Source organism: Falco cherrug, chromosome 19 (assembly GCF_023634085.1).
Source record: "Falco cherrug isolate bFalChe1 chromosome 19, bFalChe1.pri, whole genome shotgun sequence".
NCBI lineage: Eukaryota > Metazoa > Chordata > Aves > Falconiformes > Falconidae > Falco > Falco cherrug.
The window spans coordinates 6465047-6479462 of NC_073715.1; the positions used below are offsets into that span (position 1 = coordinate 6465047).

Below are 14416 nucleotides of genomic sequence, written 5' to 3' on the forward strand. Positions count from 1 at the left end.
TGTCGCCAAGAAAAACAGGCTTTCACCACGTGAATTATTAATATTATGGCATTATTCCTATTATTATGACATTATTCCCCTCGCCGGATGCATCTTCTGCCTGCCTTATCTCTTTTTCCCTTTCTCCCCCCTTTTCTCTTTGCTCGCATTCCTCCACTCTTTATCCTCCTTTTCACCCCCTTTCTTTCTCTCCCCGATGGGCAGAAATCCCCATCCCACACCCCGGGATGCAGCACCCCTCTTCTTCCCCTCTTCCTTATTGTTTTTTGTGTGTTTTGTTTTGTTTTAATCCAGACGTGGTCCCCTTACAACCCGAAGTCAGCAGCTATCGGAGGGGACGGAAAAAAAGGGTCCCTTACACCAAAATCCAGCTGAAGGAGTTGGAAAAGGAGTACGCGGCCAGCAAATTCATCACCAAAGAGAAGAGGAGGAGGATTTCGGCGACCACCAACCTGTCTGAGCGGCAAGTGACTATCTGGTTCCAGAACCGGAGGGTCAAGGAGAAGAAGGTGGTGAGCAAATCCAAGACAGCGCATCTCCACGCCACCTGACAGAGGATGACTTTGGAGGAGAAGGGGCAAGGAAAAGGAAGCAAGAAACGTAAATATTTATCTGGTAGTTTGTATGATAACATCATCGGGACTCTGCTGATTCCAATTCATTATTTAAAAAAAACCCAAACCAACCAACAACCAACCACACACACACAAAAAATCTACATTCAGAAATGCACACGTGCATATTCCCCCCCAAAAAAAAAACACCAAGCGCATATTTGATTTACCCCTCTGCCCTGCTCTGACTGTGAAAACCCCAGTTTTGCTCTGAGAAATCCATCGATAAGGTTAAACTGTGTATATTTTTAAAAGAAAATAATAATAAGCTAAGAGTGTAGTTACGTTAAAGGAGAGATGAACTCTGAATGTCGCCCTGTAACGATGTATAGTCCGACCCCCTCGCCAGTCTTTCATATCTCGGGCCATTTCACCCACCGATGTGTAAATGTATGGAGAACCTATGGCAAAGTTGCATCAGCTGCTTATTTTCTCGGCGCTAGGGACCGAAAATAAGAAATAAGGCTGCTATTGTGGGAAGCAAACCATTGCTCAGTATCGCTTAATTATTCCAACCATTGATTGTAGGTCCTAGATGGAAGTGAGTTGCTGTACGAGACTATTTCGGGTATGTTCTCTTGAGGGTTTCCATATCTCTGCCATAAAACTGGAATGTCTTTTCTCAGCTGACAAGATGGAAAATGCACAATATTGTATTTGGAGTTTGTTTCTTTCCCTCTCTAAACTGGGTAATTATTGACAGTGTTCTTTGGATATGTAAAAGCATCTTTTTTTTTTTTAATGTCTTGTATATGTATATAATATTGTGGTGTCCAGATGATATGTACCGACTGCAGATGACATTTCTTTAAAATAAATATCTTTTTTTGTTGTTGTTTTGCCTTGAGGAGAGGCTCTTTGTGCACCTCTTTGTAGCCTTGTGCTTCTCCCATCCCTCCCTCCCTCCAGCCGCCTCCTCTCCCCACCACCGCAAATACAGCCCAGGCGGGAACCTCCGCAAAGAAAGGATGGAAAAAAAGGGGGAAACCGGCACATTTGGGCATAAAGCGCTGAATAAGGGGCTTGCTGAAAGCTGGCGAAGGATGCGAGGGGCAGATGCGGCTTCCCAAGGAGGGTTTGTTCCCAGGGGGAGTAAAAAGCGGAGGAAATAAATCCGCGGAGACTGAGCCAACTGAGTGCGCTTTTTTTTAATTTTAATTTTTATTTTTCCCTTTTTTTTTTTTTTTTTTTTTTTTTATCCTCCCGCCCCCCGCAATTACCCCGGGTGAAAACGCGCTGACTTTCCGGAGACGCTTCTAATCTCTTTAAATCTCCCTCCCAGAGGACGCGTTTCGCTAAACCTGTTTGACTCCAGCTCCGGCCCCAGATAAGCATCTCCCGACCTGCCCTCCCCGCTCCGCGCCCGCGGGACTTGAGCGGCCCCGGCCCGGCCGGGCAGCTCGGGAAGAAATACGAGAGAGGAAATTGTTTCCATAGGCGGATTACAATCTACCTTAATATCTGCTGGATTTAATCACCTCGTTAAATGATCAAAAGGGGAGGGGAAGGGGGGAGAAAAGGCTTTTAAAGCGATGTAACCTAAAACAATGTTATTGCGGGTGAAATTTGCATTGAGTGTGCGCATATATTTATGCGAGGGGGCAGACAGCAGGCACAAGCTATATAAAGCTATACGGAAAAAAGATTAGCGTTGGTGTCCGCGGAACCGCGCGCGTAGATACACTCGTGTCCGTGCTGATATGCATAACTATACATATATAATATATATACACATTTATAGGAGGCTATATAATGGCATGTGCATATAACCGTGTATGTCCGTTTCTTTTTATGATCTGGGCGTCGGTGTGTATACATTTCTTTTGTATATATATATATATATATATATTTACATGTACGTGTGCGGGGCTTGACTGTGTGCATGTAATTTATATAAGCCTGGGTGTTAAGGCGATCTGTATATAAGTCTAGCACATATAATAACGTATTTCTACTCTCTACATAAATTCATACGTATCTATGCAAGTGCAAGCCTCTACATTATTAAGTGAAATGGTGGGTAGATAGTATGTATCTTAAATACATATATATAAAGTTTTATATGTACAAGTGCAAGTGCAACCCTCTATATTGTCATAGGAAGCGGCGTGTAGATCTCATGGTCTGTACCGGTCTGTACGTATGGGTGTACATATAGCTTTATAAATGAGTCTGAAAGACAGATGCATGGGGGGGTGTATGTATAGCGTGGGTCCCCGGGCTCAGCGCGGTGGCAGCGTGCCCTATGGAGCCCATACCACCACCAGAACTACCGGGAAAGCCCCGTATGGATTTGGATGCTTCCCGGAGTGATCCCAAATCTCTGGAAAGGTGGGACGTCGCTTTGGTTAACACCGGGGATGGGGCAAACCGGGGGCTGGATCGACCCCTCCCGGCTCCCCATCCTTTTGCAGGGGGGGCGGAAAAAAAGGGGTCCCTGACACCCACCGCCCACCTCCGCGTCCCTCATTTCTCCGAGTGCGCAGCTGATGAGCGGAGAAACCCGGGGGTTGATCTGCCGGTGTTTCCCGCATTTGTTTTGGTGGTTTGGAAGCACTGGCAGAGCTTTAATTCTTATTGTTTTAATTATTTTTAAAAGACGCTCAGCTAGGAAATATGGCAATACCTCGAGAAACCCATCGCCGCTGCTCTAGCGGAAGTAAGCCGTTGGTAAAACCTGCCCTAACCCACGAGAGCCACAAGAATATGTGTTTTGGGTGTAAAAAAAAAAAAGCTTTCCCTCTTAAAAAAAAAAAAAAAGTCTTGCTGTGTGTGCAGACACTGCAACGCCCGAGAGCAACTCCAGACAAGCCCAAATCCGACACCCCGGCCGCGCGTGTTCTGTATTCTTCCGCCTTGTACCTGAATTTCACCAGTTCGGGAAGGGGGGGGGGGGGGGGGGGGGGGGGGGGGGGGGGGGGGGCGGGCGGGGGGAAGTTGATAAAACTGAGGATATTGGGCGAGGGTTATTGCAGGGAATGAGGGGAGATGGGCAAATACTTTTTTTTTTTTTCTTTACGGCCGTGGATTATTGAGCCCAAGTTATTCACGGAGTTTTCAATTCTGGAAGTTTTTGTCAACTGTAGTTTGATTTTGTCGGAGGGGGAAAGGGCTGTCTGTGTGTCGGTCGCTCTTTCAACTCGTGTGGAAGGAATTAAAAGGGGAAGGGAAAAAAAAAAACAAACCAAAGCAAACAAACGCAAAACCAGAAAAGAAACAAGAAATTAATTCATTATACTTCAGAGCACCAAGAGCCAAGAGGGTTTGATGGTCTTGCTTGGCAGATACTGGGGCGACCACGGAATCAGCAGCGATCTCCTGCCATTGCCCACGCTTCCCACGATATTTAAAAATATCCTTATTTTTTCCTGCGTCGCTCGACCGCTCCATCGCCCCTCGGGGGCTATACCACCACCTGAAAGCCGGGAAGGAGCAGGGATGCAGGCAGGGGATGCCGAGGTGCCGGCTGGGATTTGGGGGGGATGTAGACCCCCAAAGGGAAGGGGGACCCCGTCCCCGACATGCTCAGGACCCTCGGGGTTCAGCGCCCCTAAAGTGGCCGAGGGGTGAGGTCAGGATTAGACCCTCGAGGGCGGAGAGGGAGCGCGGGCGGACAGACCTTCCTCTGCCCCCCGCACGCATCCAAGGACACTTTGTCCTCCCTTCAATCCCGACAGTTTGGGTGAAAAGATGTGTTTTCGGGGCTGGTCGGCTAGAAATACACACACACACACACACACACTGCCTGTGTAATCTTTTACATCAATCCTTCCTGCCGATGCCGGGCACGGCTGATGTGGTTTATTTTTTTCCAGAAGGGCAAAATATAATCTACATCTGAAGTTACTTGGTCATCCTCTTCCAAGAGCACTGGAGGAGGCATTTGGCCGAGGAGAAGAAATTGAAATAAAAATTGCGCGCCCTCGCAGACCTCGAGGAACAGCGCGTTGTTTCCCTGCTGAAGTTCCGCGGGCGCGGAAGCCGCGCTCCCTCGGACGTGACCTCTCGGGAACACAAATCCGATGAATTTCTACCCTTCCCCACTGATTTCTACGCACCCACGCTAGGAAATGGCATTGGGAATCGCCTGTTCCTCGTTCCCTCCCTCGTTTATCCGCTCCCTGGCGGCCCGCCGCGCGCCGGGTATTAGGTCAGCAGGCCGTGACGTCACTCCTGTACTACCCTTGACCGTGACTAGGCGTTGTTTGACCTTGACATCACGAGCTGCGGGGATAATAAGAGAGGGGACCCTCACCCTTGATCTTCTCTTCACCAGCCAGCCCCAAGCAGCTCCGCTCCTGTTTACAGATAAACAAGGTGTTATTTGAAGTCTAGACAGGCGGGCTAATGGCCAACAATAAAGCCCTGAAAAGGAAGTTTCCCAAGTTTAGCCTTCTCTTTCCTTTGTATCAAGGACTTTGAATAACTTCCCAACCGCAGCCTTTATGGTAAAATCCTGGACAAGGGATTTCCCTCGCCCTTTCCCCCCCCCCCAATCCCGCAATTTTCTTCTTTTTTTCCTTTTACCCTTTTTCTTTTTTCCTTTTCTTTTCTCTTTTATTTTTTCTTTTCTTTCTTTTATTTTTCTTCCTTTTAGTTCGCTCACGTTTGTCTAGATTTTTTTTCCTAATGCATTTTTTAAAGAATAACTTCCTAATCTGGAGGGAGAATTCTGCTCTCGCAGCCCTGTGCTCAGTGCAGAGGTGAGTATAGCTCTTGTTGGTTAACTTTCTATTTGTTATGGAAGCGCTTGGACTTAAAAAAAGACGATTTTTTTTTTTTTTGGTAGCAGCGAAAGAGAAGAGTCTTCCAATGGCTTTGCCAAGAAATTATTTCTTAAGACACTGACAGCCAACACGGGGTGTGTGTACGCATATCCCACAAACTCCTACAGCACTGTTGGTTCCTTGCTTATAAACCGCCTTGCCTACGTGGCTCAGCACATTTTGGGAAACCCTTGTGTTTATGGGTATTTAAGAATTATATCCAGCAAAATGTCGTGTCTCCTGTCGCCTTCACTTCAGGGGAAGCTGCTGCCTGGCAGGGAGCTCAGCTGATTCAGCCCACAGTTGGACCAGCCGTGGGTTTAATAAACTCCCTTTCCTCCCCACCACTTTCTCTTCCTTTACAAGGAACATTAAATAAGTGAGATCACGCTTTTCAGGCTCTCCAATTGCGATTTGCTCAAGAGTCGTGAATTCTAGACCATTAACTGGTTTGTTGTTACAGTTGTTGGGGGTTTTCAGCCATCCAAGGGAATTACAGTACGAAACGCCAACTTCTCACCCAAAACAGAGCTGGCAGACAAAGCAAACTTCCCTGGAGTTGGGGACTAAACCTTTGCCTTACAAAGGATGCAGGCATCAGTTTACATTAATCTAATAGGAGGAGAAGATCCTCTGCTGGCAAAGCTGGGGAAAAATATAATGATATTCCAGGCATTTAACTATTCCCTGCACCGAGGCTGGGACCTGCCTTCGTTAAAACTGAAAGCTGCCCCAGATGATTTGTATATTGGATGAGCTGAAGTGTCGTAGACATTTTTATTCGTATCCATTTACCACTTTTCCATGCTATTTTTTTTCTTCTTTTTGCCCGGCTCCTACGTATTCCATTTTACTACCCTCTTATATAGAGATATATAAGGTGTCTTGTACACTCTGTGTATCTATATGGTGTCTATAGACCTGCATTTTCCACATCAGAAAAAGTAGCCGGGGCAGGTTTCAATGATATATAGCTACCCCGAAATAACAGTTCTGTGGGCTTTCCAAAGCCTGTCTCTATTTTATTCCCCGTGTCATGTATCTATATATTTATTCTAAATACTTCCTTTTTGACCCTGGCAACTAACTTCTTGTTCGAGTCACCACAACTCCTTACAACTCCCAACCAATTCGGGGTGAAATTCGGTTGAGCAGAAAAGCTGAGCCATGACGGGATCTGTTTTTCCAACCTGCAGACGCACAAGGAGACCTTATAATTTGCTTTTCCCCCCCCCCCCCCGCCTCCCCTTTTCCAGGCAGAAGGATGTTGCAGACTACTTTTGCCCTATGAAAATTGGATTTCATGGTCTTTTCTGGGAGAAAACTGAAAGTGGGGCTAAGTCCTTCCCGTCTGAAGTGTAAACGTCTTGGTGTGGCCATTAGACTGAGGCCATTTTAATGGATTTTTTAAAAATTATTTTTATTTTTTATTTCTTGAAGAGGCGAGGCTGGAGGGGGTGGAAGAAGAGCCTGCTCAAATGGGAGCTGCAGCCGAGCTCAGCCCCGCGGTCTGGGCAGGGGGAAGATGAAATGGGGGAAGAGGGGAAGGGGAAATTTTATTTCTCACGCTTGGCAGAGAAGGGTTGCGGGAGTGCAAAACGGGAAGAGGAAGAGGAGGAAGGGAGGAGCGCAGGGATAAACCCCCCAAAGAGGGGGGAAAAGGGCAAAGCACAGAAAAGTCAACCCAGAACTTGGGGTTGTTTTCCCCGTGCAGTGAGTGATGCTCATCCGAGACAGTCATTAGCATAAGATGTCGATCCTATTTACTACACTAGACAGTGACCTTGAACTGAGACGTTGCAATCTTGCTTTTCCAGCGTCTTTTTCTCTCCCTCTTTTTTTCCCGGGGGTTCTTTTTTCCCGGCTCCCATAGGCAAAGAGCTTCTCCCGGCTTCTTCCCACCAGCGTTTCCCGAAAGCTGCGTGTGTAACTTGTGGAGGTGGGAAAAAAAAAAAACCCAAACCTCCCCGAGGATTATTAAATATCGGCGTCGAAAAGGTCTCTCTACCTGAAAACCGGGATTCCTGCAGATGGGGAAAGGCTCAGGGTTTGTTGTAGATATTTTTGGTTTTTTTGTTTTGTTTTGTTTTTTGCTGGGCTGGGCAACTTTTTTCGGGGGAGGAACACCGCAGGAAAAAAAAGAAAGAGGGTTGCTCAGAGCGATATGGGATAGCAATCGGGATATATTTTTGGAGGCCGGCGCTCGGGGTGGGTTGTGCACGAAGGAGGCTGAGGCAGCAGTGCCAGTCCCCAAGCAGGAGGGCTCGGCTCAGCCTTTCGTTTTTAAACACCGCTCAGCCTGTGCTGAGCATTAGAGAAGCCCAAGCACTCAACCTGAACTGGGAAATGCATTCTTAATGGGCAAGAAATTCCCGGGGAAGCGCGGCAGCTTTGCTTAAAGGTCCTCAGGATTTGTATTTTTCTATTTTTCCCTTCTCTGGACCTGCTGCCTGCTTGCAGCAGGAGCAGCGCTGAGCTGGGGAGCACTATTCAAGGCCACCAAGAGCAGGGAGTTACTCTCCACGCTGTGCATCGCTTAATATATTTCTGAGCACGGCTGTGCATTTTCCAGCTCTTAAAAAAAAAAAAAAAAAAAAAAAGAGAGAGAGAGAGAAAAAAGAATAAATAAGGGAATCGGGGATGCTTTTCTCCCTCTGCTTTGCTATGATGCCCATGCTGACATTATCTCTCCACGCAGGACTGCGTGTTTGTGCTTCATTTGCTCCCCAGCTCAGCCCCTGTAGCTGCCTCCCCACATGTTTCCTTAGAGGTAAATGTGAAATTTTATTAAATTTTTTGTTTCGCCCTGAAAAAAAATTATCAGACTGAATAAAGAGGAAAAGCCCCAAATACCCGGAGACTCCTCTGAAGCAGAAATGTACTTTCCCAAGGTCCGGTGGAGAACAAAGCCGTGCAGCACCCGGGCACGTCTTAAATGGGGAATTTTGCAAAGAAAAGAGCAAGGTGGAGGAAGGGTTTTCTTTAAAAAAAAACAGCAAACAAAGCCAATTCAGATGGCAACCTCCGGGGATCACGTGCTCATTTTTATATAAACTATTCCTCCCCACGCTCGCCCAGCGTTGCGAGCGCTTCTTCTTCAGCGAGAAGACACTCTTGGAGAAATCGCAAGCAGCTTTTTCACTTATACCTGCAGGGAGAAAAATTCCTTGGCAAGGTTAAAAAAAAAAAAAAAGTGCTAAACTTTCATTCTAGCAAAATATTTCTAGTAGTCGTATTTCTTCCTTCGCAGGCAAAGCGCGTAGGAAGGTATGCACGTATCTCTGCAAGGTATGTATGTAGCATATCCATAGATGTGCCAGGGATGGGAAATATGGAAAATAGGTTTTCCACCTTCAGAAGCTGTCCCATGGAAGACGAAAAAGCACCTAAATGAATTATTTTATTGGCACCTGATTTTTCTTGCAAGGATGGGAGGGGGGATTAGCTGAAGCCCCAGCATTTTGCCAGATGAGGAAAAAATGATTTTGTACTTGAGAAATATATAAAATATCGGTGAGGGAGGTTAGTTGCTGACTGGAAAGGCAGCAGTTGGGGAGATGCGGCTACACCCGCCCGGCTCAGCCTCCGCGGAGCGCCTCCGCCCCCGCGCAGCGGTTTTACCTCTACAGGAATATTTACGGTACTTTGCAGAGTCAACCTGGCAAGGGGAGCGCTTGGGAGTCGCTTAAGGCAGGGAAGAATGCAAAGCCATGCAAAAATCCAGCAAACGGGGGACGGGGGGGGCATTTTTGTTTCTTAAAAAATAAAAAAAAAAAGGTGGGGGAAGAAGCAAGAAAAAAAAAGAGAGGAAAAAAATTACATAAAAAAATCTAACATAAAACACCTTCATATGTCTTTGCGTGTCCCCGGTTTCCATACAATACACCTTTTCAATTTTTTTTTTCCTTCCGCCAACGTATTTATTTTGCACTGAAAGACGCCGATATTGATTTTTTTTTTCATCCCCTTGTATTCCTTTGCAGCAGCTCCTTTCAGTATGACCAAGAGAAGACGATGGGTGGGAGGGAAGAAGAGCTCTGTAGTGTTACGAGGGTAGAATATATTGCTATAAGGTGGTGAGGAAGGAGCTCTGTGTGTGTGTGTGTGTGTGTGTGTGCCTCTGCTTCCAGGGGTGGCGACCAGAGAAATGGGGGGGAGGACTATAATTTTTATTCTTTCCCAGAAACCAAGGAAGGAAAAAAAAAAAAAAAAAAAAAGGTTTGAACACTGAATCTATACGTGTGTGCGCCTTGGTGCATATGGAATATATACCGAGTAAATTAAGGCTATATACAGTCGTGTTCTTCTGGCTGCTTTATTCGACACAGATCATTAATAAAAGCAATCGAGGACTGTTAAAAAATCTTCCATCCCTTCTTGAGAGAGTGGCAAGAGCCTGGGAAGAGGCTGCATTCCCCCAGCCCGCGACAAAGCCACCTAGTCCAAGAGGAGGGGGGAAAAATTATAATGATAACAATAAAAAAGAGCAGAAAAGGTCGCAAATAGCCTCCAACTCTCCCATCCCGCCGCGCGTAAATATGAGCCTGTTGCGGGCACCATCATTCGTCTACTTAAAAAGCCCGTAAACTTTATATGACACAATATCTAATAGTAATTTATTGGGGAGATATTGTAAATTCGAACTGTTTTAGTTAATAAAGGAGCTAATTAATGAGAACCAACCTCTCTTTCGCAGATGGTGAAGGGCCCCGAAGTGTTGCCGGGGGAGGGGCGCGCAGCAGTTTTGGGGCAAAACCCTCGCCTATCGATTATTTTATGCTAAATATGACATTTTAGGGCGCTTCGCGGTTCTTAAGCCAGCGCTGGGAGCCGTTGCTTTTTTTTTTTTTTTAATAAAATGCTTTATGGGATTTTTTAATGATTTTTTTTATGAGGGGGGGTGTGAAAGGGGCCGGGGGGGGGGGAAGAAAAGGCGTAAAAAGGCGGAACTTGCTGTTGTGTTTTGTCTCGGCTGCCAGGGGAGGGGAGGGCCCCCCCCCCTCCCAGAGCAATTTGGGGCTCACGTGACCCCCCCGGACCAATAGGGCCGAGCCGTCGGTTTAACTATGTTTAATGTCAGATAGCAATAAAGTAGAAGCTTTCGGTCAGGCCCGCGGAAATGGGCGAGCACAACCTCCTTAATCCCGGCTTTGTGGGACCTCTGGTGAACATCCACACGGGAGACACCTTCTACTTCCCCAATTTCCGTGCCTCCGGAGGGCAGCTGCCCGGGCTGCCTTCCCTCTCCTACCCCCGGCGGGATAACGTCTGCTCCCTGCCCTGGGCATCCTCGGAGCCCTGCAACGGGTACCCGCAGCCCTACCTGAGCAGCCCCGTCTCCATTAACCCTTCCTTCGGCAGAGCCTGCGACCTCGCCCGGGTGGAGGAGAGCAAATGTTATTACCGGGAAACCTGCTCCGAGAGCACCGGGCTCAAGAGGGAGGAGAGGGGCAGGGACAGTGCCTTGCTGCCCCTCGAGTCCAGCCTCCCCACTGGCATGGGGGGGAATTTCAGCAAATATGACTATCCGGCCAGCGAGGCGGTGCCCCACGACCCTCCGTCCTGCCAGTCCTTGGAGTCAGACTCCAGCTCCTCCTTGCTCAATGAAGGGAATAAAGGCACGAGCGGCGAAGCAGGGGGTTTGGTCTCCCCCCTGAACCAAGGCAGCACTTTAGGCAACGGTGGTAAGACCCGGGAAGGAGGGTCTCGGGGCTGGAGCTGGTCGTGTTGGGGGGGGGGTTGCTTGGAAACTTGCCGGCTTGGGGCTCCTTCGTGGTGTAATTCATGGGCTGAGCGATGGGAAGCGGCGTGTCTATGTGTGCTGAGGCCACTAGGGGTAGCACCGAAATCCCTAATGTTTTATTAGGTGGTGCTTCTTTTAAAAGAAAAGGCTATAAACATGTAAATATCCCATAAAAAAAAGAGGGGGGAAAAAAAAAAGAACAAGAGAGAGAGAGACGCGGAGAGGGGCAATGGTTGCGCATCCCTGCGCGGCGCGGAGGGCTGGCGGAGCGTCAGGGCGCTTTTTGGGGACATTGCAGAGGTGTGTCTGCCCGAGGGAAGGGGGGAGAAGTGGGGCATGCTTAAAAAAAAAAACTCCACAGCCTTCAAAGTTGGCATCGGGGTGGAGATTTCTTTCTGTTAGCGAAGCCGGAGCCCTTCCCGGGGTGTCCCAGGTTAGTCGCCCGCTCCTTGATAGTCCTTTGCTCCCTGCCCCGCTTATAACGCTCCCCACCTTTCCCTTCCTCTGCCTCCTGTGCCCGCCTCACGCATCACCCGTAGCCCTGGGAGCATCCCTAAGCACCCACGGCCAGAACAGCTGGGGTCCCCGGGGACAGTGGGGCCACAGGAGAGGTGCAGGAAGGGGTGCTGTGGGTGCCCTTTTTTCTAAAGAGGCTTTTTTTTTTTTTTTTTTTTTTTTTCTCCCCTTGCCAAGTGCTCAACTCTCGCTCCCCCTTTGCCAGGTGCTCCTTGGTACCCGATGCACACACGGTCCCGGAAAAAAAGAAAACCCTATTCCAAGCTGCAGCTGGCAGAGCTGGAAGGGGAGTTTATGGTCAATGAATTCATTACTCGCCAAAGAAGGAGGGAGCTCTCAGACCGATTAAACCTGAGCGACCAGCAGGTGAAGATCTGGTTCCAGAACCGGCGTATGAAAAAGAAAAGACTCCTCCTGAGAGAGCAAGCCCTTTCTTTCTTTTAAAGTTTTAAAAGCGTCCGTGTCGGGTATTAAAAAAAAAAACAACAACAAAAAACAAACAAACAAAAACAAACCACCAACAAAAAAACCATATAGACTCTAGTGTTCACCCAGGCTCCCGGGACTTTACCTGATCACTCTTAATCCCCCCCCCCCCCCATCCTTACCCAGAAATCAATGAATAAAGAAATAATATTAATAAATAACCGGTTTCCCTTAAAATACGAAACCCGACAGCGAAATAATAATAATAATAAAATAATGCATCTTCTCCGCCGGCACCGCGGGGGGACGGACGGCTTCCAGAGATGCTCGGCGGGCTGACGGGGAGGTTCCGAGCGCCACTTTAGCCACTTGTCCTTTGCCAGCAGCACAGGTAGGGTTCCGTGCAGCGCCGGGCACCGTCGGGGCCGTCGGGGGCCGCCGGTCCTGCTCCCCCCCCTTTCCATTTCCACCCCTGCCCGCCTTCGGTTGGCGGCGAGACCGGGGTTGAGAGTGATGAGGGTGGGTCCTGGACCCTCTCCTAGGCTGCCACGCAGGGTTTAGGGCTGGTTTGGTGTTTAGTGGGAAAGCGGGAGGGGAAAATAGCAAAAATAGAGGAATGGGTGTGGGGGTATGGGGAAGGGTATGGGGTATGTTGTCTTATAGGACCAGCCCCGCACCCTTATGGAAGATGCTTTTTTTCAGTGCATGGTGTGACCCAAGATGTTTTTTTCTCGGTCTAAATTGAGGGTTTGCGGCTAATCAGTATCTCTAGGCTTAATCAGGATCTCTAGGAAGAGGCGACAAAGACTGTGTATATATCCGGTGTACATGGTATATATCTATATAATATATGAGGTATGTGTATCACACTATGTCCCTATAGATATGAGGCTTTGATGGAGGCGGCGGTGTTGTCCTCAACGCCAGAATGTCACAAGGAAAAGGAAAACGCACACATACCCCTAGAAAACCCTCCTAGGGAAAAAAATAATCAGAATTTCCTTCCATGCAAACTGAGCCTTTCAGAGACTTTTTTCTCTCTCTATTTGAATTCACAGCGTTTCTCTACACTTATCCTGAAACCACGTCCTTCCTCTTAAAAAAAAATTATGTTTTGCTTTGGAAAAGCGCTGCTGGTGGAGTATGCACGCTGTTTTGCCGTGTTTATTGATGACACCGTAGGAAAATCGGTAGAAAAAAACCCTTTTTTGTACCCTCCGGTGATAACAGCCTGTTGGAGTCACATTTTTCCTTCCCTGGGATAACTGAAAAGATGTGCTTTGTCGCCTGGGCGCTATTTTCTGACTTTTTTTTTTTTTTTTTTTTTTAAAAAAGAGGGTTTGGGATTTTTTAAGGAAAGATGTCCCATCCAGCTATGTCTCCCTTTCCCAGTGCCCGCCAGGTTGTAGTACCGTAGGTTTCTAGCAAGGGCGATGCTTTCTTTTCTTTCCCTCCCTAAAAACTCCTGCCCGCTGCAGACAGAGACTGCCCATCTTTCAGAAAAGGTTTCAGTTTTGTGGAGGGACAGGATTGTCTCCCAAAAACCTTGTCTGGCTTTTTCCCTTTCAGGGCAATAGAGAGGGGCCTGGTAGGATGCGGCATAAGTTTTCTTTGTACGTGTGCTCGGATTTCCTGGGGAAAAACACCAGTTTTGGCGATTCCTTGTCAGGTTGGTGATCGAGGCACTTTTAGGTCGGGGGGAAGTGAGGCAAGGGAGGGGAGGACGGGGGAAGCAGTAGGTTTAGGGTCCTGGGAAGATTTACCTGCACGGGAAATTGTAATTTAGGATAAAAAGGGGGAAAAATTAGGAATTTTTAATTCAAGCTGAAGTGGGAGAGAGGGACGGTGGTGCTGCAGCCCGGTGCTTTGCCGCGCCGTGCTTTGCTCCATTCGTTTTATATCGGAGGGGGGATTAATTTTATGGCAAAGCAGCGTTTTCTGGGAAGTCTGGATGCTCACCACGTGCTCCCGCTTCCCCGCGTTCATGGTCATGACCAGCAGCGCCGAGGAATGCTTTTATTTACGAGCTGCAAAGGATGGAGCCGACTCCTTAAAAAAAAAAAAAAAAAAATCCCTCCCTGGGCTGAAAGGAGCCTTTTCCTTCAGCTCTATTTCTGCAGGAGCGTCCAGCAGACATCCCCCCTCTCCCTTCAGCCCCATTCCTTCCCTGGCTGCTTCCTCTTCTTCCACCCACCCCTGTGTGTTTTTTTTTTTTTAATTCCCAGCCCGGGAAATGTCACAGCTTTCTTTCCTTCCACTTGTGTTTTCTTTTTTTTTTTTTTTTTCCCCAAAGAAAGAACCCCCATCTCCTCCTTCAATGCTGGCTTCTGGGTGAGGGTCCCCTTTTGCCC

At 47.9% G+C, this 14416-nt stretch overlaps 2 protein-coding genes across 2 annotated transcripts in view; both read left to right on the plus strand.

The window, feature by feature from the left end:
* Window positions 1-551, plus strand: part of HOXC13 (homeobox C13) — a 2956-nt gene extending 2405 nt beyond the window's left edge. The window contains exon 2 of the mRNA XM_005447403.2: window positions 295-551. Within this exon, the coding sequence (XP_005447460.2) occupies window positions 295-551 (257 nt within the window). The remainder of the gene's footprint in view (window positions 1-294) is intronic.
* Window positions 552-10499: 9948 nt separating this feature from the next.
* HOXC12 (homeobox C12) lies at window positions 10500-12083 on the plus strand. Its single transcript, XM_005436107.1, has 2 exons — window positions 10500-11064; window positions 11845-12083. Exons 1-2 carry the CDS (start codon window positions 10500-10502, stop codon window positions 12081-12083), a joined length of 804 nt encoding a protein of 267 aa, XP_005436164.1.
* Window positions 12084-14416: the final 2333 nt, after the last annotated feature.

What these genes read in the sequence shown, in the direction of transcription:
- HOXC12 (XM_005436107.1), top strand. Translation starts at nt 10,500, where the DNA reads ATGGGCGAGCACAACCTCCTTAATCCCGGCTTTGTGGGACCTCTGGTG. An exon ending in CAGCACTTTAGGCAACGGTG is followed by an intron (nt 11,065 to 11,844) that starts GTAAGACCCGGG and finishes CCCCTTTGCCAG; the next exon opens with GTGCTCCTTGGTACCCGATG.